The sequence below is a fragment of the Nylanderia fulva genome, unplaced genomic scaffold (assembly GCF_048542155.1).
Source record: "Nylanderia fulva isolate GAGA-0341 unplaced genomic scaffold, ASM4854215v1 Scaffold20, whole genome shotgun sequence".
Classification (NCBI taxonomy): domain Eukaryota; kingdom Metazoa; phylum Arthropoda; class Insecta; order Hymenoptera; family Formicidae; genus Nylanderia; species Nylanderia fulva.
In genome coordinates this window covers 3919507-3945193 of record NW_028190264.1, presented here as the reverse complement: position 1 = coordinate 3945193, position 25687 = coordinate 3919507, and the positions used below count along the sequence as shown (strand labels likewise).

Below are 25687 nucleotides of genomic sequence, written 5' to 3'. Positions count from 1 at the left end.
GATCATCACGCAATTCTTCGCGAAAAAACAGGTTTCAGGTGCTCTCCTCTATCCTTTCCTCATTATATTCTCTTGATCTGGCTTCGACAAAATTTTTTGAAAATTTTCTATTAAGTTAAGACTGGAGGAATGGAAGTCCTGGAAAAAAGTGATATATATGTGAGGTGAAAAGGATTTAGATTTTTAGATCATGACGAGGGAGTTTAACAAAATTCCGAAACAAAAATACTAAAAGTTTAATAGTTTCATATGGTTTTTTTTAATCAAATTTAATTCTTAATATAATATTCTTTTCCCCTATTTACAATAGTTTCGAAAGATTTTCGCTGAAATGTTTTTGTTTCGAATTTATGTTGCAGAAACAATATATAAATAGAGAAAATTATAAAGCAAATGTTTCTATTTGCTTTATAATATTTAGTTGCTATTTTGTTTTCAATGTTGGTTTATAAAATCTTCTTTCTAAAACGGACAATTTGCATTTTATATTGAAGTAATAACACTAACGATGAGATTATCGAGCTAAGATCGAGAAGATATTCGTCTTATTATAAGTAACATTTATAGTACATAAATATGTGTATCGTATTCTTTCTTTGGAAAACTGTGGTAATTAATTTGAATTTAGTATCAATATTTTTTCAGAAAAAAATCATGATATTTTTTACATAGTATTTTCTATAGTGTCTTTTTAAAAAACAGCGTGACTTAAAAATAAATATCTTTCTTATATATAATAAAGTGCACAGAAATGCATATATTTTGTGCTAGTTTGAGCTCATATGTACATAATGAAATGTAAAAAGGCGTATTATAGGTAAAAATATTTTATAACAGAAAGATATATTAATGCATTATGGGTTTTCGCGAAATTCTCAAATTTAGGAAAGCAATAATAAGATACACATTTACGTCGCTCTTAACAATTAACGATCGCAATTTTTATCGCGTATCTCACTCTATTCTTATACAACTTAGTACTATTATACATTTCATCACATATGCAACTGATTTTGAACATGTATGTTTACTAAAGCTGTAGGTGTGTGCATATATATAATCACATTTATATTAAACATTTTTTGATTATATGATAAAAAGAAAAATTATATTTACCTTGTACTTTTGAATTATTAATATATTAGATTATTATAAAATTCTTTTATTATTAGGTACGTTTTAACATGTTAAACCATATTTAATATATATCACAATGAAGAGAATTTTTTATCATAAAGATATTAACTAAAATAAGTTAAAATTTTGAAATAAGTAAATTAAGTGAAATGTTTTTTTATCATATACCGTCGCGATGCACGCTTCAACACTATGATATTGAGAGAAATTTCAATTCATCTCGTTATAAAATTTCTTTCTACAATATCTTTCTTTTACTATGGAATTATAAACACTTTTCAATGATTCTATTTTAACCTCCATAAAAATTTTTCAATGTTTACGACAAGAAAATCATTCTTCTGATAATATTGAAGAATACAGTTTCATGATGAAAGAAGATTTCAGTTTCATCGTTGTCGTAATATTTATGCAACAAATGAACGACTGTTGAGACAACAGTCACATAGATAAACTAATAAAAAATTAATTTCTTACTTTAATCTAATTCTAGCTGCCGTGTACTGAGCGTACCCGTATGCAGTTTCGATGTTCTCATCTTTCTGAAAGACTTGAGCAAGTCTTCCATCGTAATGGGTCGCACAGTGTCATGAAACTCTTCGTCATATTCCTCGTATTCACTGTTCTCGTACTTGACAGAATCCCTATGAATTAAATGACAGAAATTATTACCATGCAGTTTTTAAAATTGTTAATTTCAATTTTAAATTACATAAGATTCTTTATAAATCCACGTAGACTACATAATATAGAATTGAGAATTGATATAAGATTTATTGATTAAATAATTTTAATTAGTAAATGAAGTTTGCTTTCTATAAAGAATTTTGATACGTACTGCGAATATAAATAATCTCTAATACGATAGATGGACGCGTTTCGACAGAGTTCTTGCAAATCCGATCCGGAAAAACCTTCTGTATGTTTCGCTATCGTCGCAATTTCAACATTGTCCGCAGTTGGCTCGTTTTTCAGAATCAATTGCAAGACTTTTAACCGTTGTTCTTCATTCTGAAGCAGATAATCATATGAGCAATTTGTCATATATAACCAATATAGCACATAAGTGATAGATAAGTATTTGTTATAGACTAATATCTTACTACTGAAAATAATATACAGAAATTTAATATTGTATAAATATATTTACCGGCAAACCAACATGGAAAGTGGCCGGCATACGTCGTAGAATAGCCTTATCTAAATCCTGTGGTCTATTGGTGGCACCCATTATAATTACAGTACAATCAGGATCGGTTATCAAGCCATCCCATAGTGACATAAATTGGGCCTTCATCATCGCGGTAGCCTCATGATCTTGTGAATTGCGTGCTCTCAAAAATGAATCTATTACAATCAAATTATATTAAAACAAGAATTTTTACCCATTTACTAAATAATTATATTTAACATATGTATATTAATAGTGAGTAGTTGTGCAATATGACAAACTATATTAACTGAATTACAAACATTCTTTTCAATAAAAAAAAGATAGAGAACACGAGGATGATAAGATTCATTCTATTGAAATAATTAAATGAATAATAATTAAATTAATTCTATTTTTTGATTTTATAAGATCCTATTCTTGCCAACGTACCTATTTCATCAATAAAGATTATGCAAGGCTGTAGTTTTACAGCTAACGAAAATACAGCAGCAGCCAGCTTCTGACTTTCTCCATACCATTTATCAGTTAGGATGCTCACATCAAGATTTATAAAGCGCGTTTTTGCCTCCCGAGCGGTGGCCTTGGCAATCATGGTCTTGCCACAACCTGGCGGACCATACAACAATACTCCCTGAAAGTGACAAGCACGAGACACATCTAAACTATCGATTCTTCTTGGATAATAAACACGATTAGTACCTTGGGCGCTTGTGTCAGCTGCGAGTCCTCAAACAATTCCTTCCTCTGTATAGGTAGTATGACAGTCTCCTTGAGCTCTTGAATAACGTTGTCCAGACCAGCAATATTGTTCCACGATATCTTAATGTCATTTGGATCCACCAGATGATTAGCTATTATCATCTCGTAATCTGTCAGCTGATCCATGTCAAAAGTTCGCGCGTATCTGTCACTTTCTGCTAGCTTACGTAACTGCTCTCGAGCCTGCAATTAGATACGAAATACAATGCAAGCAATTGATCAAAATGAATTGATCTTTCTTCGAGAAAACGTGACAATCACGAACCTTCTTTTTCGCCCTCTGTTTAGTGCTCCTGGTGGGATCGAGCTGACTGATGAGCCACCTCACACTGAAGAAACCGATGGCCGCGACGCATGTCAACCTTGCCACGAGCATCAGCATATCCTGTCGAGTGAGACCTGCACTCGCAGCCATGTTCATCGTTCACCTGGAGTATCCAGTCTGTAAAATTGAACGAAACGTTACTTTAAATAAAATATTCAGCATCCAGTACATGAAGAAAACAATCAATGTTTAACTAGTTATCAAACCGAGTTATAATTGTGCGATAACTGAGAAATTTACGCAATAAATGGCAAAAATTTAACTTATAAAAGCCGTGTAACTTGAAAAGATGATGAAATTGTAGGTCATTTGTAAGATCCTGGTTTTGCCATTGTAAGGAGAAGTTAAATAAATAATTTGACTTGGAATTTAATTATGTGAGAAGAATAGGCCTATTTACAAGTTGACGTTAATTGACAATGCGCGAAATACTGCTTCGCCCGTGTAAATCTGTCGTCGACAAATTTAATCTCTCCGTTATTCCCGATTTCGCTGAACGACGATGAGGATGAGAATGAAGGTGGACTTTTGTAGGTTAGAAGAGATCATGAAGAGAGAGGGAAATCATGCGCGGCGCGAGCGAGAAGTTAATTTCAACTATAGTATACTCTAAGTGAAATTTGCTTTTATGTCAAACAATTAAAAAACGCGGTACAAAAGCAGAATAAAAATAACCCGATAATGTATACCTAATGCAATAATATATTTAATAAAAGTGATAAATCACGCTGCACAAGCGAGAGCGTTTCCCTACGATGCATTATTGGAGTCATTTTTAAAAAATTGAAAAATGAAAATTTTTTTAAATAAAAAAAATTAATATGAAAATTTTGCAGATGATTTAATAGGAGGCAACAGACTCGAGATCATCAAAATCAGTCATTTACCTATTAATTTTTTTGATTCGAGCAATAATAAAAAAAGTTTTTTAATTTAAAAAACAAAAAAATTAAAAAAATTTAATATAAAAATTTTGCAGATGATTTACCGAGAATATGAATGGGAGCAACAGATCATCAAAATCAATTATTTAATTTTTTAGATTCGAGTAATGACAAAAGTATATAATCGTATACATATAGCAAATCAATTTCGAATTTACAGCGCATGTCACGATAATATTTTATTTATTATGACCGATAATACTAATAAATAATATCGAATCCTATATATATTAGTCAGATAAAATATCATTATTAAGATCAGACACGTTGATGTTTAAACGTTGTCCTTTTCTCGATTTTCGTGTCATTGACCTGTTGATTCGAGTGGTCATTTGAGTGATCAGATCGCTCATTTTATAATTTGGTAAATATAAAATGCAATCGAATTTATTAAATTTGACTCTCCAATTATATAATTGGATATAATAAAGACTTGTATATTAGCGACAACAATATCATAGATATCTTATTTGTTAATTATTAAAAATTATCTTATTATCAAAAATATATAAAAAACACCATTTATCGTTATAAATACTTCAATTTCATAGTTTTTTAACTTTTTTCATATATATCATTAAAAACCTTATTAGAAAACATATTTCAATCTTAACTATTATAATTTAATATATTTTATTATCTAATAAAAAGAGCTTGTAACATGACATATACTCTTTTAATTATCGTTTATAGTCGTTTAATTATCAAGTAATGCACAATGCATTTAATGAAATTTTTTAAAAGAGAAAATATATTTTCTAAACAATTTGAAAATTGCATAATTATGAAATAATTTATTGGGTATTTTGCGAATATAAATCAGATATACATATTATAAATTTTTATATCTCTCTATTTATCGTCTATTTTATATTGTTTTTTGATATTTTTTTGCGTTCGTATTATGCAACATTATTAAAAAAAAAAATATATATATATATATAATGATTAGTTTCATGAGATACAGAAAGAGATGAGAGATATGATAAATAATAATAATATAATAATATAATAATTTATAAAAAGTTTTATAACTGATATATAAAATATAATTAAATAAAATTTGTAATATAATAATTAAAATGGTTATTTACAGGTTATTGGTTACAGAATACGATTGAATATAATTGGAAAATTATTGATTTTAGAAGCTTTATAAATTAGTTTTTGTTTCTGTGCCGTTTCCAGAAAATACAGAATATAAAATTCGATTGATATGAGAATTGTTTCCTCGTCGGAAGTATATTCGGAAAATGTAATAAGATTTTATATATTAACTAATATAGGATTTGCAAGTTGTTATAATATTTTTCAAATTGGTCCAAAGGGAAATGAGATAATTCAAATGAATAGTACTTTTCTAAACGATATGATGTTATTATACGAAACTCAATTGAACACATTAATAGATAACTCGTATATAGATCTTAAAATAAATTTCAAATTTAATATTTTTCCTGGTCCTTTAAATACAACAATATATACAAATTCGCCATCATTTTCTGCAGTAAAAGATTTAAAGTCTGAAAAATCAATCTTTGATAATGATTCAAAGTTTGATAATAAAGACTTGATTATATTTAATATAAATGACAAAGATTTCAGTATATCTAAAAATTTATTATGCGCTATTAACAGTAATTATTTTAAGTTCTTATGTACTACAAAAGATGAGGCAAGACATTTTTAAAGAAATGTAGTTTATTTGATATATTTTATAAATTTTTATCTGTTTAGCAATGTAATATGTTTCCTATGTATTTAAACTTGGTTTGAAATATAATTTAATTTAGCATTTTAAAGCATTTAATTCAATTTTTATTTATTAAAAATATACACATGAATAATCCTTGTCGTCTATAAATGAAAAGAAATGTCTCGCAACAATAGCGAAATCAGCTATAAAAATATAATATTAAGTCCAGTCTTTGCGAATAAATAATTATAACTGGAGTCATTTTATTGTGGAAACTAACTCTTCTTCCCGAAATCTTAATGTGACAGAGTTCATTTCTAATACAATATTAATGAGTAAAAATGCATAAATGAATCTAGTCCTTTCTTATGTTTCATTTAATATAAACTTGATAACTCGAGTTCGTTGTATTGAAAAAAATACATTGCGCCGATTTTAAATCAATTATAAAAATAGAAGCGACATTTTTATAATTGTTATTTCAATTTCGGTATATGTTATTTAAAAATAAAAGTTTTCGATTACATTCATTAATTATATTTTTTAAATTAAATCTAAAATAAAATTTCATATATTGATGCTTTAAAGAAAAATAACAGTTCTACAATTCGAAAATAGAAAATAAAGCAATGCATGAAAAACAATAAAGACGTAATTAAAAAAAAACATTACCCCCTTTATCCCCAAAACAATAACACTGTATACTGTACACTATTTAATTAAATTCCAGAGATTCTTATATTTTGTTATATTTTCTTTTATTCGTATAAAATAGCAAAATAGCAGATGAGTTATGCGCAGAAAATTAAGAGACAACCAAGATTGTGCATTTTCTGCCCTTCCGGTGGCTAATTAAGCACGCTGTAATGATAATAACGATTAAAATATAAAGCCACCGAGTTACTCTGATGTGAAAAATAAAGCATTCGACTAGAAAAATCTAATATAATATGATATAACATATTCTTAAAATTTCAAGTAATATAATATTTATTTAAATTTCTAATGATATTAATGTGCAGAAATATAAAATGTAATCGTTTTATATGATGAAATACGATATATTTCTCATAATTTTCATAAGAGCTTTGTCGCATTAAATGTTATTAAATGTTCTGATAAATTGCATCTTATAGTAATAATTATTAATTGTGTAGTTTAAACGTATTTCACATTGTATGATAAAAAATTGCAAATTAAAGATTTTTGTTTGACACACAATAGGCACTCAGTGAGTGAAAAGACGAATTATTGTTATAGCAATATTATCTTTGGATAATATTGATCCAGAACGATCTATACATCTAATTATTTTAAGTAGATACACAAAAAATATGTAATTTGTGATTATATCGGTTAAACTATTTGTATCTATAGCCACGACTTTTCTTCGATAAGTAAAAATCTAATTTTTATTCAAATTTAATAGTAAAGATTTTTATTTAATATTAATCATATATTATATAATTTTAAATATTACGATTAATTCGAGAATTACGTCAATTTAATTAAAAAAATTAATAGATTGTATATTTTTATAATACATTTAAATTGTAGCATTTTCAAAATGTTGACATAAATTTAAAATTCCCATTTGGTTATATTCTCATTTATTCAACACAAAGTAACACTTTATACCAATGGTTCAAGCTAGGTCAAAAAATGAAACAAAACATAGAAGGTGAAAGCTATAGTCCAACAAATAGATTGCTAAAATAATAACATTATTTTAGCATCGTCGACATTGGAAATTTGGGAGATCTCTGGAACGATACAATTGAGGCAAATCGATTAAAAAGATGAAATTAGATTATATAAGTAAGTGTCATCAGTTGAGAACAGGAAAAAGATTTTCGTCTTAAAAGAGAATACAAGGCGTAACAAATAAAAATTCCGGATTATTTTTCGGACAAACAGGTAAGAGATTTCTATATGCTTTATAATATAAGGAGAAATATATCAATCACGCAATATAATCATATTTATATTTATACATATGTATTATTTTAATAGCACCAAAGTCGACATTAAAACATATAACAGAAATACAGTTTAAGCTAACGATAAGCCTTGAAACTTGCACTCAAGCGTTTGACAGGAGAATAACAAAGCACAATGGAAAAAAATGTAAGTTCTCAACACTTCCTTCTTGTGTTCGCTTCTTTTTTAGCACGTAATTAAGTTAAGACATCAATATTTTAAATAAGTCAATTTATTTGTAATATTTAAAAAAAGTGAGAATTTAATTTATTTTATTATATACTTAATAGAAAGCCTATAAATATATGTATACCACTCATGAAATCGGTACGCCTTTTACCACGATGCATGAGATTTTTTATTTAAGTTACACAATTAATTAAGTTATCAGAAAATGTTATTTTGCTAAAATAAAATCTACTACAAATGCTAATCGTTTTTGTTCAGACTTAGTAAATATGTAACTTGATCATTTCCAGATTTCTTCCAAAATAAAACCAGAGGATGTCTACACCGGAAAAGCAGACGCATATTATGGAAAACTTAGCGCGCAAATGACGAGAGTTGCTGAAAGGATATCCCGTTATCAAATAGAAGAAGATATCCCCAGCAAATCTTGTTTCGAAAAAGAAGACATCTCCAACAAATCTTATTCCAAAATAGAAACAGAATGTACTTCTAATATCTTAAATAAATCAGATATATCAGAATCAGGGAGTGATGTCTTTAACACAGCATCGAAAGTTCAGCTGAATCCACCTTCATATAATAAGTCATATTGCCGCACAATGGAAAAAAATGTAAGTTCTCAACACTTCCTTCTTGTGTTCGCTTCTTTTTTAGTACGTAATTAAAATGTTAAGACAGCAATATTTTAAACAAATGCAATTTATTTGTAATATTTAAAAGAAGTGTAAATTTAATTTATTTTATTATATACTTAATAGAAAGCTTATAACATATATGTATATCACTCATGAAATTGGTATGCCTTTTACCACGATGCATGAGATTTTTTATTTAAGCTACACAATTAATTAAAAGTGTAAGACAGGCAATAAGAGCCAATCGCGGAAGACAGTGCGTTATCCCAACAAAGCTAAATTTTTTCGTTGGAATTAAATATCTGTGCACAAGGCACCAAATTTTACTTGGTCACGGCCAAGATTTTAAAATATGAAATAATCTTATATTTGAGATTTAATTTCAATAATCGTTTAACCCTTACGGCAAGCGAAAGGTCTCGGATTCGATTCCCGATTCAGCGACTTTCGGATCTATATTTTTCTCTTGCATTTATTTATTTATTTCCGTAGGGGGTTAAAGGATTATTGAATTTAAATCTCAAATATATGAGATTATTTCATATTTTAAAATCTTGGCCGTGACCAAGTAAAAATTTGGTGCCTTGTGTACAGATATTTAATTCCAACGAAAAAATTTAGCTTCGTTGAGATAACGCACTGTCTTCCGCAATTGGCTCTTATTGCCTGTCTTACACTTTAAATTTATATTTATATTACAGAGCCTTGTAATATAAACTCTTAACTATTAATTAAGTTAAGAAAACGTTATTTTCTAAATCAGAAAATGTTATTTTGTTAAAATAAAATCTACTACAAATGCTAATCGTTTTTGTTCAGACTTAGTAAATATGTAACTTGATCATTTCCAGATTTCTTCCAAAATAAAACCAGAGGATGTCTACACCGGAAAAGCAGACGCATATTATGAAAAACTTCGCGTGGAAATAGCGAGAGATGCTGAAAGGATATCCCGTTACCAAATAGAAGAAGATATCCCCAGCAAATCTTGTTTCGAAAAAGAAGACATCTCCAACAAATCTTATTCCAAAATAAAAACAGAAAGTACTTCTAATATCTTAAATCAATCAGATATATCAGAATCAGGGAGTGATGTCTTTAATACAGCATCGGAAGTTCAGCTGAATCCACCTTCATATAATAAGTCATATTGCCGCTCATACTTTAACTCGAGCACAGTTGAATATACCTGGGACATAGATCGTGTCATTACTCATCTTCAAATTGCAAAACAATTATTTTCTGAAGAGTTCCCGGAAACAGCTCTATATAGAATTAAACTAAGTATTGATATTGATACACATGATAAGTTAAACAACAAAGTAAAATTTTATTTACTTACTAAAGAAAAATTTATGGGTATATGCCAGATTTCCCTTATCTCTAATTATGCGGTAAATTCTAACAAGGTATATCATTGTTATTCGTATAAAGGTTCAATGACAGATATGACATTATTATGTGAACTTCCAATTAAATTGCTTGACACAGAAATACTCTCTGAAGAAAAGATCGTAATCAATTTCAAGTTCGAAATTCTTCATCAATTTCAAAATCAAAGTATACACATGAATTTAACGACAATAGATACAATAGTTCGCAAAAATTTTAATTTTAATGATAAAGAATCGATTACTTTTATAGTAAATAAATCACGCTATACTTTATCCAAGAATCGATTACGTTGTATCAGTAGTACGTATTTTAACGAACTATGCGATCAGCTTGAAAAAAATAAAACTAACGAATTTGAGATAAAAATAAACGATAAAAAGTTGTCATTGGCTTATGAAGAAATGTTATTATTCATTTTAACTGGTTCATTACCGACGTCGCTTGATTACCATAAGCTCAAATATATACTAATAACAGCTGATAAATATAAAGTAAACAATCTTAAATTAACATGTGAACGCTACTTGTTACGTATAATTAATATTCAAAATTCTGTCAAACTTATAATGCTTGCGTTTTCATGTAATGCAAAACTCTTAGAAAAAAAGGCAGCAACTTTTATTAAATTATATTTAAAGGAAATGACGCGTTATAACAACTTTTCTCATTTATCACAAAAAGATAGAAACAAAATATTTGAATCAATTAATAAAATTAATATACCTTGTAGATCTCAACTTGTCAAGTTTGATCATCTTGAACTGTAATCTAATATGCAATTTCTTAACAATTTCCTGCTCATTATTATTATATAAATTATATATACACATATAATTATATAAATTATATATTTATATAATTATATAAATATTTATACACATATGTATCTAAGTATATATATATATATATATATATATATATATATATATTTATGTATGTATATATATATATTTGCATATATAAACTTGGTGTATAACATAATTTTAATAATATATATAATTTTATATTTATTATACAAGTTTATTTATTATTATATAAATTTATTATTTATATATCAGTTAGTTATAAATTAGCTATTAGTATTTATATGTTATGATTATATTATACAAAAATTTGTATACAATTGACGTAAGTAAAATATAACTTAGGATTTCTTACTTAAATCGAACTATAGAGATTTTGTTTGATAGCTTATAACAAAATCAATACCTTGATAAATATTAAGAAAAAATATATTTTATAATTGTCACATAATTTAATTATTTTCAACATATAAGAAAAAATTCAATTATGATATGAAAAAGTATCAAGAAATGTTTGGTTTACTATAAATTTGATATTTTTAATAATAAATATTTTAATAATGAAATTTGTGTGTATAAAAATGTATTTTAATTAGAAATCACTAATAAATCAATTCAAATACAATAAAGCATTGCTTAAAAAACGCTATTTCTAAAGTATCGCAAAAATATCATGATTGTCAAGTGATTTTTTCCTTCGGTTTCTCATAATTTTCGTAAGAACTTTGTCGCATTAAATGTTATTAAATGTTCTGATAAATTGCATCTTATAATAATGATTATTAATTGTGTAGTTCAAACATTATTTCACATTGTATGATAAAAAATTGCAAATTAAAGATTTTTGTTTGACACACAATAAGCACTCAGTGAGTGAAAAGACGAATGATTGTTATAGCAATATTATCTTTGGATAATATTGATCTAGAACGATCTATACATCTAATTATTTTAAGTAGATACACAAAAAATATGTAATTTGTGATTATATCGGTTAAACTATTTGTATCTATATAGCCACGACATTTCTTCGATAAGTAAAAATCTAATTTTTATTCAAATTTAATAGTAAAGATTTTTATTTAATATTAATCATATATTATATAATTTTAAATATTACGATTAATTCGAGAATTACGTCAATTTAATTAAGAAAATTAATAGATTGTATACTTTTATAATACATTTAAATTGTAGCATTTTCAAAATGTTGACATAAACTTAAAATTTCCATTTGATTATATTCTCATTTATTCAACACAAAGTAACACTTTATACCAATGATTCAAGCTAGGTCAAAAAATGAAACAAAACATAGAAGATGAAAGCTATAGTTCAACAAATAGATTGCTAAAATAATAACATTATTTTAGCATCGTCGACATTAGAAATTTGGGAGATCTCTGGAACGATACAATTGAGGCGAATAGATTAAAAAGATGAAATTAGATTATATAAGTAAGTGTCATCAGTTGAGAACAGGAAAAAGATTTTCGTCTTAAAAGAGAATACGAGGCGTAACAAATAAAAATTCCGGATTAATTTTCGGACAAACAGGTAAGAGATTTCTATATGCTTTATAATAAAAGGAGAAAGATATCAATCACGCAATATAATCATATTTATATTTATATATATGTATTATTTTAATAGCACCAAAGTCGATATTAAAACATATAACAGAAATACAGTTTAAGCTAACGATAAGCCTTGAAACTTGCACTCAAGCGTTTGACAGGAGAATAACAAAGCATAATGGAAAAAAATGTAAGTTCTCAACACTTCCTTCTTGTGTTCGCTTCTTTTTTAGCACGTAATTAAGTTAAGACATCAATATTTTAAATAAGTCAATTTATTTGTAATATTTAAAAAAAGTGTAAATTTAATTTATTTTATTATATACTTAATAGAAAGCCTATAAATATATGTATACCACTCATGAAATCGGTACGCCTTTTACCACGATGCATGAGATTTTTTATTTAAGTTACACAATTAATTAAGTTATCAGAAAATGTTATTTTGCTAAAATAAAATCTACTACAAATGCTAATCGTTTTTGTTCAGACTTAGTAAATATGTAACTTGATCATTTCCAGATTTCTTCCAAAATAAAACCAGAGGATGTCTACACCGGAAAAGCAGACGCATATTATGAAAAACTTCGCGTGGAAATAGCGAGAGATGCTGAAAGGATATCCCGTTACCAAATAGAAGAAGATATCCCCAGCAAATCTTGTTTCGAAAAAGAAGACATCTCCAACAAATCTTATTCCAAAATAAAAACAGAAAGTACTTCTAATATCTTAAATAAATCAGATATATCAGAATCAGGGAGTGATGTCTTTAATACAGCATCGGAAGTTCAGCTGAATCCACCTTCATATAATAAGTCATATTGCCGCACAATGGAAAAAAATGTAAGTTCTCAACACTTCCTTCTTGTGTTCGCTTCTTTTTTAGCACGTAATTAAAATGTTAAAACAGCAATATTTTAAACAAATGCAATTTATTTGTAATATTTAAAAAAAGTGTAATTTTAATTTATTTTATTATATACTTAATAGAAAGCTTATAACATATATGTATATCACTCATGAAATCGGTATGCCTTTTACCACGATGCATGAGATTTTTTATTTAAGCTACACAATTAATTAAAAGTGTAAGACAGGCAATAAGAGCCAATCGCGGAAGATTGGCTCTTATTGCCTGTCGTTATCCCAACAAAGCTTAATTTTTTCGTTGGAATTAAATATCTGTGCACAATACACCAAATTTTACTTGGTCACGGCCAAGATTTTAAAATATGAAATAATCTTATATTTGAGATTTAATTTCAATAATCCTTTAACCCCTACGGCAAGCGAAAGGTCTCGGATTCGATTCCCGATTCAGCGACTGTCGGATCTATATTTTTCTCTTGCATTTATTTATTTATTTCCGTAGGGGGTTAAATGATTATTGAATTTAAATCTCAAATATATGAGATTATTTCATATTTTAAAATCTTGGCCGTGACCAAGTAAAATTTGGTGCCTTGTGTACAGATATTTAATTCCAACGAAAAAATTTAGCTTCGTTGAGATAACGCACTGTCTTCCGCAATTGGCTCTTATTGCCTGTCTTACACTTTAAATTTATATTTATATTACAGAGCCTTGTAATATAAACTCTTAACTATTAATTAAGTTAAGAAAACGTTATTTTCTAAATCAGAAAATGTTATTTTGTTAAAATAAAATCTACTACAAATGCTAATCGTTTTTGTTCAGACTTAGTAAATATGTAACTTGATCATTTCCAGATTTCTTCCAAAATAAAACCAGAGGATGTCTACACCGGAAAAGCAGACGCATATTATGAAAAACTTCGCGTGGAAATAGCGAGAGATGCTGAAAGGATATCCCGTTACCAAATAGAAGAAGATATCCCCAGCAAATCTTGTTTCGAAAAAGAAGACATCTCCAACAAATCTTATTCCAAAATAAAAACAGAAAGTACTTCTAATATCTTAAATAAATCAGATATATCAGAATCAGGGAGTGATGTCTTTAATACAGCATCGGAAGTTCAGCTGAATCCACCTTCATATAATAAGTCATATTGCCGCTCATACTTTAACTCGAGCACAGTTGAATATACCTGGGACATGGATCGTGTCATTACTCATCTTCAAATTGCAAAACAATTATTTTCTGAAGAGTTTCCGGAAACAGCTCTATATAGAATTAAACTAAGTATTGATATTGATACACATGATAAGTTAAACAACAAAGTAAAATTTTATTTACTTACTAAAGAAAAATTTATGGGTATATGCCAGATTTCCCTTATCTCTAATTATGCGGTAAATTCTAACAAGGTATATCATTGTTATTCGTATAAAGGTTCAATGACAGATATGACATTATTATGTGAACTTCCAATTAAATTGCTTGACACAGAAATACTCTCTGAAGAAAAGATCGTAATCAATTTCAAGTTCGAAATTCTTCATCAATTTCAAAATCAAAGTATACACATGAATTTAACGACAATAGATACAATAGTTCGCAAAAATTTTAATTTTAATGATAAAGAATCGATTACTTTTATAGTAAATAAATCACGCTATACTTTATCCAAGAATCGATTACGTTGTATCAGTAGTACGTATTTTAACGAACTATGCGATAAGCTTGAAAAAAATAAAACTAACGAATTTGAGATAAAAATAAACGACAAAAAGTTTTCATTGGCTTATGAAGGAATGTTATTATTCATTTTAACTGATTCATTACCGACGTCGCTTGATTACGATAAGCTCAAATATATACTAATAACAGCTGATAAATATAAAGTAAACCAACTTAAATTAACATGTGAACGCTACTTGTTACGTATAATTAATATTCAAAATTCTGTCAAACTTATAATGCTTGCGTTTTCATGTAATGCAAAACTCTTAGAAGAAAAGGTAGCAACTTTTATTAAGTTATATTTAAAGGAAGTAGCGCTTTATAACAACTTTTCTCATTTATCACAAAAAGATAGAAACAAAATATTTGAATCAATTAATAAAATTAATATACCTTGTAGATCTCAACTTGTCAAGTTTGATCATCTTGAACTGTAAACTAATATGCAATTTCTTAACAATTTCCAGCTCGTTATAATTATATAAATTATATATACATATAATTATATAAATTATATATTTATATAATTATATAAATATTTATACACATATGTATCTAAGTATATATATATTTATATATATATATTGATGTATGTATATATATATATTTACATATATAAACTTGATATATAACATAATTTTAATAATATATATAATTTTATATTTATTATACAAGTTTATTTATTATTATGTAAGTTTATTATTCATATATCAGTTAGTTATAAATTAGTTATTAGTACTTATATGTTATGATTATATTATACAAAAATTTGTATACAATTGACGTAAGTAAAATATAACTTAAGATTTCTTAAATCGAACTAAAGAGATTTTGTTTGATAGCTTATAACAAAATCAATACCTTGATATATATTAAGAAAAAATATATTTTATAATTGTCACATAATTGATTTATTTTCAATATATAAGAAAAAATTCAATTATGATATAAAAAAGTATCAAGGAATGTTTGATTTACTATAAATTTGATATTTTTAATAATAAATATTTTAATAATGAAATTTGTGTGTATAAAAAATGTATTTTAATTAGAATTCACTTATTATAAAGCATTGCTTAAAAAACGCTATTTCTAAAGTATCGCAAAAATATCATGATTGTCGAGTGATTTTTTCCTTTGGTTTCTTAACATTTTTTTTTCAATTTTCGTCTTATTTGTCATAATAAATCAAGAAGTCCGATATTCTAATGTTTGCCCATTATAATTAGGAGACACGCCTAATATAATTTTAGCCCATCTTGAAAGGCATTTATCATTCTCCGGTTTACCTGCGGAAACCTTTCGATGTTATATTGCGGGGAGGATTGTGGGACATGATAAGACCTTTCCGAAGTATTATCAGCCGCCGCTGTTGCTGCCGCTGGAACGCTCGGGCCACGACGATCTTAATTATCGCACGGCGCCCCAAGTAACGAGGGTTGGCACGTGGTGACGTAATGTACGAGAAGGGCCTAAATAGCCGAGACCATTGTTGTACGTACAACGCGCACGTCGGATCTGTTAAGGCATTAATAGTCTCGCGTGACGTAATTAACTCACGGCCGACGAATTTCCGGCATTACGGCGTGACGTACGCTCAGGAGGGTGTCCTCGGCTTTGGGCTTGATACCGGAAGCGAGTTCGCGACAGCAACCCCTGAGAGTCTGAGGGTGCGCAAAAGTCCGGATCGCGAGAATCGTCATTTAGGAATTTCGCACAATGCGCGTTTAGCACGCGTATGCCACTGACGTGTGATAAATGAGACGCGCAATGCATAGGATGACCTCGATGTGTTTCGTTCCGTAGAAGGAAGCTAATTTAAGTACTGCGACTGCATGCTTCACCGAATGATGATTTTATCGCTTACAGCTATATTAAGTGTCCCCGACAAACGAAACTTTCGTTTAAGAAATCATAGATACAATAGTTCAAGAGAGACCATAATTAATAAATATTCCAAGTTTTAATTTTTAATACTTATCAATTTATTAATTTAGCTTTACCATTGTAGAATGGAAAAATTATCTCTACATTTTGTAAATAATTGTCTGGTTTCTGTATATAAATTTTCTTAAATAGTCTCTAGATTTTTAAAGAGAAATACGCTTACAAAGTCATTAATTTGGCGACCATAAATCGTGTAAAATAAAAGCGTATAAAAATATAAGCATGAGATTAGCAGGTATCATAAATTTAGATAAGAAAGGATGGTGTAATCTAGTCGCGACGTTAAACGCGGCTGAAATAACGTAAGTTGCACTTAAGCAGGCGTAAACAGCCAGCAAATGAGAATTTCGCGCAGATGCGATCAGCAGCGCCACGGAAAACATTAATCTCCCGGCTTGCGAGGTGCGTTTTCTCTCGCGGAGCCACCGCAAAAAGTCAGTCAAGTCGAGAGACAAAAGTAGCTTTCATTTTCGCCGCGTTTTTCCACTCCGTTAATGCTACCGTGGGACGTGCGCGAACGCGTCTAATGGCTTCTCAAAGATTCACGACCAATAAAAAAAACTGTGAAAAAAACTAAAAAAAAAAAAAAAAAAAAAACGAAATAAATCGTTAAGCTTATAAAGCCACATATTCAACCGTGAAATATTCAATGGAAAAAATAATTTTTATTTTACGAGAGTTTTATTTGAATAAATAATATGCATGTTATGTGTTATATTTACGTACATTTTTTTATTAATATATAATAATAAAGAGATAAAAAATTTAATTATACAATAATTTGCTTCTTTTACTTAGACACTATACCTACGTGTGTTTATAGAAAAGTATAAAACTTCAAAATTTCAAGAATTGTAGTATAACAAATATATGTTGATATGATTCAATTCAAATTCAGATACAATTCGGAATAACTTGCTGAATAGTATAAAAAATTATATGAGATTCTTAATTTGCGATGCGTGGTTATCTATTAAGTTTAATAAATTAATTAAACTACAGTAAAAAATACGATAACCTGTTTTTATATTGTAATCAATAAAATCGTATACCATTTAAAAATTTTAAATTTAACAAAGATAGTTTGCTTTAATGATCATATATGTATTTTATAATATATACGATTTAATTCGTCATTACTCTAAAGCCAACATTTTAATCGACGTATTACGCTAAACAGCTTAAAAGCAATTGAACACTACTTTTGCGTAAAAAAGGCACTTTTAAGTTAATTTTCTTCGATAATAGATATATATTATTGCACTAAACGACAGAAAATCAACAAGTTTATCTTATGCTGATTATTGTTCTTTTACTCTTTTGTACTAATTTCGCGTGAAATTTTCTCTCAAGATGCAATAATAAATATATCTATTTTATTCTCTGAATTAACCCTTTCTTAGTTATCTGTAGTAAAATTTAATTAATTAGTCATCTTAACTTAATTATATTATAAGCAGTGAATAACATCTCGTGGCATTTCTCAACAATGCCAAATATGGACGGATGGATATAAATCACTTAAATTATTTACATAAACGAGAATTCGAGAGATCTATTAACATATCGCATATGGACGGATATATTATTTAAAGTATCTACAAACTGACTCTCTCTTATAATCAAACTGAGACCAGAAACAATATGCTTTTTGGTAATCAGAGTCGATTTTTATCTGACGATAAAATTTGACATTCATTTGTATAAAAAATTGCGCATTAAAAATTCAAGAAATTAAAAAGTGTTCAAAGAAGAAAAATTGAAAGAGGAAAGAGAAATATAATAATGAAAATGGTTTCTAATCAAAATTCGGTTGGCAAACCAAATTCGTCGAGAATACATCTCCGTTAAGATTTTACGACTCATCTTATTAGAATTATATAAAACTTAACTTCTCACTTATTGCAACAAAGGCTTAGATTTTGTTACTGCCTGTATTCTTGAAAAATGTGAGAAAAGCCTAAAAACTTGTTTTACTTAAAATAAGTAAGCGTAAGAACGGCGCTGCACGCCACGAGGAGCAACGTGACGAAGGACACCGGACCGGATGCTGCGTTGCACGCGTCCTCGGAGCAGTAACACTCCTGCCAGTAAACACCATTCTCGCGAACACCCCAGTTACAGACCCCTGTAACTCCTGTACTGGCGACGGAGGCGCATCGTCGGATCACCTGTCGCCACCTACCATCCCCTTCAAAATTGTCGATTAATTAATTAATTGGCTGATTAACGTACCTGATTATCGAACATATATTTATCGTGCATTGTTCGCTACTGCGGATACTGAAAATCATCTTATAAGATCATAATAAATGCAAAGTATGTCTCTCTATTTATATAAATATAAATCACGCTATTTATTCATAATCAAGTCTTAGTCAATTTGTGAAGATCTTCCTTTAATTACATATTTTATTGTATTTAATTTGAAACCGAAAACAATTTTCACATCAAACATAATTTCCATATCTATAAATAAAATTTAAAAGAAAGATTTTAATTGATTTAAATCATTTTGAATCTTTGATGACATACATGATAAAGAGAATGAAAAGAGTTCTCTTCTTCATAATTGCTAAATTATTAACAAATATAAATATAAAAATAGACATAATATAATTACACCAAAAAATGCTTTAAACTTTCTATAATTTTAGCACAGAAAATTAAATCGGAAGCTGCGCCAAGGTTTTTCTGGGTCTGGAATTTTTATGAAAGAGTAATTACATTCGATTTCTGGATGCATCAACGAAAGAATGATGCATCCAAACTTATCTTCGCATTGCGTCCCTAAGTTGCAGTTGCATTTTGTTATTTAATTCTGTACACCCTGAAGAACGTTCTTCAAACGTGTTACAGTTTCTGTCTATGTTGTCTACTTTGTTTTAGTTTACATTTGATTTTGTATTGCTTATAAATACCTCATTTTTGCAAAAATATACTTACAGATGAAGCCACGTGGGCTCTGTTCAGTGTACTTGACGCAAAATGTACCAGGCATATGCGATTCCTCGCTATTGCATTCTATAGGTACGTTCCTCTCTTTATCGAAATATGAGTAAGCCCCACAAAGGTCCTCGCCCTTTGAGTCCATATCGGAGCTGCATTGATAACAGCGTATCGCTTCAATACCTATTTCGAAATGACATAATAACGTTAATCTTTGCGTCAATCAGCAGCGCTAAAGCATATTTTGAAACTCCTGAGCTAGAAAGTACTAATTCGCAGTGAATTAATCGCATCTTCAAATGAAAGTATCTAATTGGTACAGTTGAAGTAATTGATGAGAACCTCAATTCCTAACCTACAAAAATTATCAACGAAATATTTTCATATTCCCTTTCCCATTTTTAAGCACTCCCCTATTTTTATTAAAAAATGTTAGACTTTTCGTTAGTCATTTCGTTTCTGCTCTTAATAATAATTGAAATAAATGCGTTCCTGCATATTCAAGTAGCAGTATATATATATATATACTTATTACTCATTTAATTTTCCCAAGTATTATTCATTATATTGTACATTTTGCTAAAAACACTTAACATTTATTCTTATTTTCAGGCATATCGGATCAAATGGGAGCAAAATAATTGAAAAATGATCAAACATCGAACTATCACGCCCATCCGTAAACAATCAAGGCTGAACCATAAGGTTCGTTTTCAAAATGGCCGTGAATGTGCCTGCATGTACTGAAGTGCCTATCTTTTGATTTGTTTTGGAGATTCTTGAGCGGAAAATCTCACCTGTCGTGGCGAAAAACAGCAACACGCAACACAACACAACCGCGATGTTGTTCCGCATCATCGTTACGTCGCTCTCCAGGATTTTCCTTTCGGAGCGAGCTACACGCGTGCTCTCCCGCACAACATAGAACGCGCACCTGACGTCATTCATTGGGTGTAACTGTTACGTAGCGAGCCGATCCCATTCCCATCGTTTCCCGCTCTTGCCAGCGGCGGATCGAGACGCACAAAGAACCCCGGGTACATCATTTTCGCGGAGTTCTCTATATAATTCCTCTTCCCGAAGTTTCAAGCCTGATTCACCTGATTAGCTTTTAAAGGGATGTTTAACTTTTAAGGAGATGTTTAACTTTAATTAATTAATGTAAAATTTGATATCGAGTTAGCGTTTTAACAGCAAACAAAGATTAACAAACCTGTTTAATGGAAGATTATATTTATGAGAAAGATTGAAAAGAAAATATATTCGCAAAAATCACATGACATAAATAATAGAAGTTTTTTTTTGTATAATTATATTTTGACTATATAATAATTTAGCAATTATGAAGAAGAACATCTCTTTATCACATATGTCATCGAAGATTTAAAATTATTTAAATCGATTATTAAAATCTGCTTTTTAAATTTTATCCATAGATGTGGAAATTACGTTTGATATGAACATTGTTTTCGGTTTCAAATTAATTGCAATAAAATATGTAATTAAAGGAAGACCTTCACAAATTGACAAAGGCTTTATTATGAATAAATAGTGTGATTTATATTTCTATTTATATAAATAGAGAGACACTTTATACAAGATTACAACTAACAAAGTCGACGAGTTGGTGAATCAGCTTGATGTCGCTATTTGCCGAGTCAAAGTTTTCGAATTAAGATAAGAGTGCAGAGAGCTTTACGATGTCGCATCCTTCAAATAGAAACGAGCACTTGTATACTATATTTTCCGACGCGAAAACGCATCTCGGAAGCTTACTTACGTCACGAAGTGTCACGCAACAGTACTTTGATGCGAATCGAGAAGCGATCTATCTCTATTAAAACGAACTAGATATACGATGGATAAAAAAAATATCTAAACATTTATTTTTCTCAAGAGGATTTTACTCGCAAGAAAAAAATGTATGTAGTTATAAAATACTTTGTTCAGTATAAAATATATTCTGTGACAGAAGCACTTTACACAGTAATATTTTTCCTTTTTGTGTAAATTTATTCTGAATAAGATAGAGTATGCAAATGTATTTTTTAAATTGAATATAGACACTGTTTTCTCTATTTTTTGTTATTTGATATTACACTTTTGAAGTTGAATAGAATATATGGGAAATATGTACAGAGTGCCATTAATAAATTACGATCTACGTATTATAATCACAAATTCAATATATATATATATATATATATATATATATGATATTAAATGAATGTGCCAAATATTATAAATATTTAAATTCAATTAGTAATCAAAATATTCGCCAAAATTTTGGCATTCATTAAAAATTAAAAGTTTAATTTCAGAGATTTCATTATTTCCCATTGTCAGATACCTTATACTCGCGATTTTTATACCTTCACAAGCTTATACAATTTTTTAAACAGATTTTTAATTTTTCGGGGGATAATGCTACAATAAATTCTACTCCAAAAGTAAATTGATTTTTTTCGCCTTCAAGCTGGATTACACATCTTCTCTCAAGTCCCGATGTATCTTTAATCAGAGAGCCCTAGATCTCTTCTCAATCCCGCAACCAATCTGCACCAACCCCTATTGCAAAAAGATGCGTTCGGAGCCGCTGATCGGAACTTCCCCGTGATTGGGAGTAAACTCGATATCCCATCGCAACCTTGACACCCTCTTTGGCTCCCCGTGTGAAACAGATAGCCCCGGTAAATTATTCAAAATGTACCCTCTATGATCTATAGAGGCGTCCCTAAGCCTGGCACCAGCAATCCATCCTCTCTCCTCATCTAACCTACTGGTCTGTCCGTTCCTACCGCAAAATTCACCTCCTCGCCTTAATCTACCGTCTCTCTTTCACTTTCTCCTTCTGGCTCCTGCCTGGTTCGCCTCATCACCCTGTTTCCTCGGTTTCCTCTACATCTGCCCGCTCCAACCCCGACTTGTTCTTCTCTCATCCGGCGCAGCCGGATTCCCGAGGGAATTCCGACTTTTCTGACAGCCACGCCACCGCATTTATCCCATCCAACATCTACGGCGAGCTTACAAAGGAGACTCGGAATCCAATAAGTCCGATAACGCGCGCGACTTCGCGAGTGTACACAAGCCACCGATAATCGCCTACCTATTGATTTCGCCGGACAAACACATTTCGTCGCTGCCGATTGATCGACAGTTATGCGATGCCTTCGATTTCCAATAAACAGGGTATCCCAAACTTACTGTACCATCGCTCGTTAATGGGGGATTCTTGTGGCAATTTAAAGACGATTTTTCCTCAGTGAAAATGGCTAGGTACCAATCATTTTCGAGTTACAATGAATTGAAAATAAAAGCTTTTTTTGAAAACTAAGCCTTGTCAAAATAAATGATTAACAAAACTATATTTTTCAGTTAATTTCAGGTAAAGTTTATTTTAATAAAATTTTAATTTAAGGCTCAGTTACAAAGATACATGATTTTCAAAATTCGCTGGAGAAAAATCGTCTCCAAATTTTAGGATTCTCCCATAAACGAATGAATGTGATGAAGAAAATAGTGAAGTATTTAAAATTAAAGCAAGAATTCAGAAATTGATATTCTGATATTATTTCGATAATAAAATATTATTAGTATAATAATATACAATGTTATATAGTGTTTCACGAAAATTGCATATATTAAATACGTATATTTATTTATTTTTTTTAAATTTTATCTAACAGGACTTTCGAATTATATTTTCTTTTGTTTCGAGATACTCCTGAACAATCGCTATCACCGAATAAACCAGCGTGACTTGTTTACCTTCCCAGCTAAAAATTGTCCATAAATCTTCCTGGCGATTCATCGGGAGTGAAAGCGAGATGACAACAGTAACAGGAGCAAGTGAGAGAGAAGACGAGAGAACAATTGTCGGCATCGAAACTAGAGAGCTGCCAGATGTCGGCCAGGTAAAACTCGAAACTCGTTCGCCCGAGAAATGTTGCGGATATCCTACATGTAACTATCCTACATATATAAAATAAAACGAAATATCTCTCATAAAACGAGAAAATATTATACGTTATCAAATATGAAACAATGTTACAATAATAATAGAGCCGGGCAAAAGAGAGTATCTCTGTATCACATATTACGATAATAAAAAGAGCACTAATATAATTATCAGATATTGTTTCATTCGCAGGAGATTGACAGAGGTCTGACGGCGTTCTTTCATCAGCTTGAGAAAACTTGCGAGATGCTTTTACGGAAATGTCTATATTGGGGAAAATTGGCGAGGAAAGGACGGAGAGTTCGATAATATCGTGTCGTGTGTATTCGCATCACGGATGATTCCGGAGCATCTCCCTCGTGCTTTCTCTCGTAGATTGGAAAGCATTTCCGTGTGTTAACCCCTTTTCCGCGGCAAACTGTCGCGTCGCACGTTCGAGCGTTTACGCGGATAATATTCTGTCGTGCGGAGCACATCGCGATATACCTACATGAGAGTCAGATGGTGAAAAGTATCGAGGAATCTCTGGCTTTTCCTCGCATGTGTGTCTCTGGCTTCCCCGATTTGCTCGAGTGTATATTCGAGTGTTGTGCTCCTGCGCGGAATGCAAAAGCAGACGCAAGAATATATATATATATGTTAGTACATTTCCGCAAGAGTATCTCTTATATTTTAATTGCCAATTACAGATAGCAGGAAATTAGATAATAAACGATATCCAACAGTTTTCAGATAATTTTCTAAAATACGGAGATTATTTCGAGGAAGAGCTCGGAACATAAATTCAAAGTGTCATTTCCCACATATATTCTTAAGAGATGAAGAGTTATATAATACAAAAAAATTGGCTTGAATAATAATAATAATAATAATAATATATATATATATAATCGAAATAATTGAACAAAGGCCTTTTTTCGAGCAAATTTTTTGACAATTAATTTATTGAAATATCATACACGCTGCGGAACGTTTCGAACACTTACTTATGTCATCTTCAGCCGCTAATCCTTACGAAATACTACTTTTTTTTGCAAAGTAATGTATCGTCGAAATTATAACAATAATTGTTCATAATTAAATTTGTAGTATTTCGTAAGGATTAGCAGCTGAAGATGACATAAGTAAATGTTCGAAACGTTCCGCAGCGTATGATATTTCAATAATAGATTAATTGTCAAAAAATTTGCTCGAAAAAAAGGCCTTTGTTCAATTATTTCGATTATATATAAAATCTATTTTAGGATTTATACAGGGTGTCCCAGAATTATCGTATCACACGCTAATGGGAGATTTTTGAGGCGATTTGGAGACAATTTTTCCTCAACGAAAAAGTCCAGGCACCAATAATTTTCGAGTTATAAATGATTGAAAATAAAAGTTATTTTGTAAACTAAGCCTTGTAAAAATAAATTATTAATAAAACTGCATTTTTTTAGTTAATTTCAGGTAAAGTTTACTTTAATAGAATTTTAATTTAAGGCTTAGTTACAAAGATACATGATTTCAAAAATTGGGAACATTAAAAAAATGGTGACCTTTCTCGACATTTTCGCTGAGGAAAAATCGTCTCCAAATCGCCTCAAAAATCTCCCATTAACATATATGTATTTAA

The 25687-nt window shown here is 29.6% G+C and overlaps 4 protein-coding genes across 5 annotated transcripts; 2 read left to right on the top strand and 2 right to left on the bottom strand.

Moving 5' to 3' along the window:
- Nucleotides 1-235: 235 nt before the first annotated feature.
- LOC114928620 (outer mitochondrial transmembrane helix translocase) lies at nucleotides 236-3954 on the bottom strand. Of its 2 annotated transcripts, none has more exons than XM_029299875.2 (7): nucleotides 3796-3954; nucleotides 3336-3512; nucleotides 3011-3253; nucleotides 2741-2942; nucleotides 2288-2484; nucleotides 1976-2148; nucleotides 236-1781 (listed from the first exon to the last, which is right to left on the bottom strand). In XM_029299875.2, the coding sequence occupies exons 2-7, from the start codon at nucleotides 3489-3491 to the stop codon at nucleotides 1616-1618; spliced, it is 1137 nt and encodes a 378-aa protein (XP_029155708.2). In that variant the 5' UTR covers nucleotides 3492-3512; nucleotides 3796-3954; the 3' UTR covers nucleotides 236-1615. The 2 variants fall into 2 exon arrangements, with proteins under 2 accessions (XP_029155708.2, XP_029155709.2); XM_029299876.2 differs by lacking the exon at nucleotides 3796-3954 and adding an exon at nucleotides 3677-3789.
- Nucleotides 3955-7665: 3711 nt separating this feature from the next.
- On the top strand, nucleotides 7666-11107 carry LOC114928619 (uncharacterized). Its single transcript, XM_029299874.2, has 4 exons — nucleotides 7666-7952; nucleotides 8049-8162; nucleotides 8495-8815; nucleotides 9691-11107. The coding sequence occupies exons 2-4, from the start codon at nucleotides 8151-8153 to the stop codon at nucleotides 10999-11001; spliced, it is 1644 nt and encodes a 547-aa protein (XP_029155707.2). The 5' UTR covers nucleotides 7666-7952; nucleotides 8049-8150; the 3' UTR covers nucleotides 11002-11107.
- A 1253-nt stretch (nucleotides 11108-12360) lies between these two features.
- Nucleotides 12361-15680, top strand: LOC114928623 (uncharacterized). Its single transcript, XM_085482374.1, has 4 exons — nucleotides 12361-12594; nucleotides 12691-12804; nucleotides 13137-13457; nucleotides 14345-15680. Exons 2-4 carry the CDS (start codon nucleotides 12793-12795, stop codon nucleotides 15653-15655), a joined length of 1644 nt encoding a protein of 547 aa, XP_085338500.1. The 5' UTR covers nucleotides 12361-12594; nucleotides 12691-12792; the 3' UTR covers nucleotides 15656-15680.
- Nucleotides 15681-17870: 2190 nt separating this feature from the next.
- Nucleotides 17871-21073, bottom strand: LOC114928622 (UPAR/Ly6 domain-containing protein crok). Its single transcript, XM_029299879.2, has 3 exons — nucleotides 20912-21073; nucleotides 20112-20297; nucleotides 17871-19356 (listed from the first exon to the last, which is right to left on the bottom strand). Exons 1-3 carry the CDS (start codon nucleotides 21060-21062, stop codon nucleotides 19139-19141), a joined length of 555 nt encoding a protein of 184 aa, XP_029155712.1. The 5' UTR covers nucleotides 21063-21073; the 3' UTR covers nucleotides 17871-19138.
- Between the last annotated feature and the right edge of the window lie 4614 nt (nucleotides 21074-25687).

Coding starts and splice junctions, on each gene's coding strand:
- LOC114928620 (XM_029299875.2), bottom strand. CDS start 3,491: ATGAACATGGCTGCGAGTGCAGGTCTCACTCGACAGGATATGCTGATG. Junction 3,254..3,335: donor AACAGAGGGCGAAAAAGAAG/GTTCGTGATTGT, acceptor ATCTAATTGCAG/GCTCGAGAGCAGTTACGTAA. Junction 2,149..2,287: donor CTTTCCATGTTGGTTTGCCG/GTAAATATATTT, acceptor TATCTGCTTCAG/AATGAAGAACAACGGTTAAA.
- LOC114928619 (XM_029299874.2), top strand. Junction 8,816..9,690: donor GCCGCACAATGGAAAAAAAT/GTAAGTTCTCAA, acceptor GATCATTTCCAG/ATTTCTTCCAAAATAAAACC.
- LOC114928623 (XM_085482374.1), top strand. Junction 13,458..14,344: donor GCCGCACAATGGAAAAAAAT/GTAAGTTCTCAA, acceptor GATCATTTCCAG/ATTTCTTCCAAAATAAAACC.
- LOC114928622 (XM_029299879.2), bottom strand. CDS start 21,062: ATGAATGACGTCAGGTGCGCGTTCTATGTTGTGCGGGAGAGCACGCGT. Junction 20,298..20,911: donor GCTGTTTTTCGCCACGACAG/GTGAGATTTTCC, acceptor ATTTCGAAATAG/GTATTGAAGCGATACGCTGT. Junction 19,357..20,111: donor GAGCCCACGTGGCTTCATCT/GTAAGTATATTT, acceptor ACAATTTTGAAG/GGGATGGTAGGTGGCGACAG.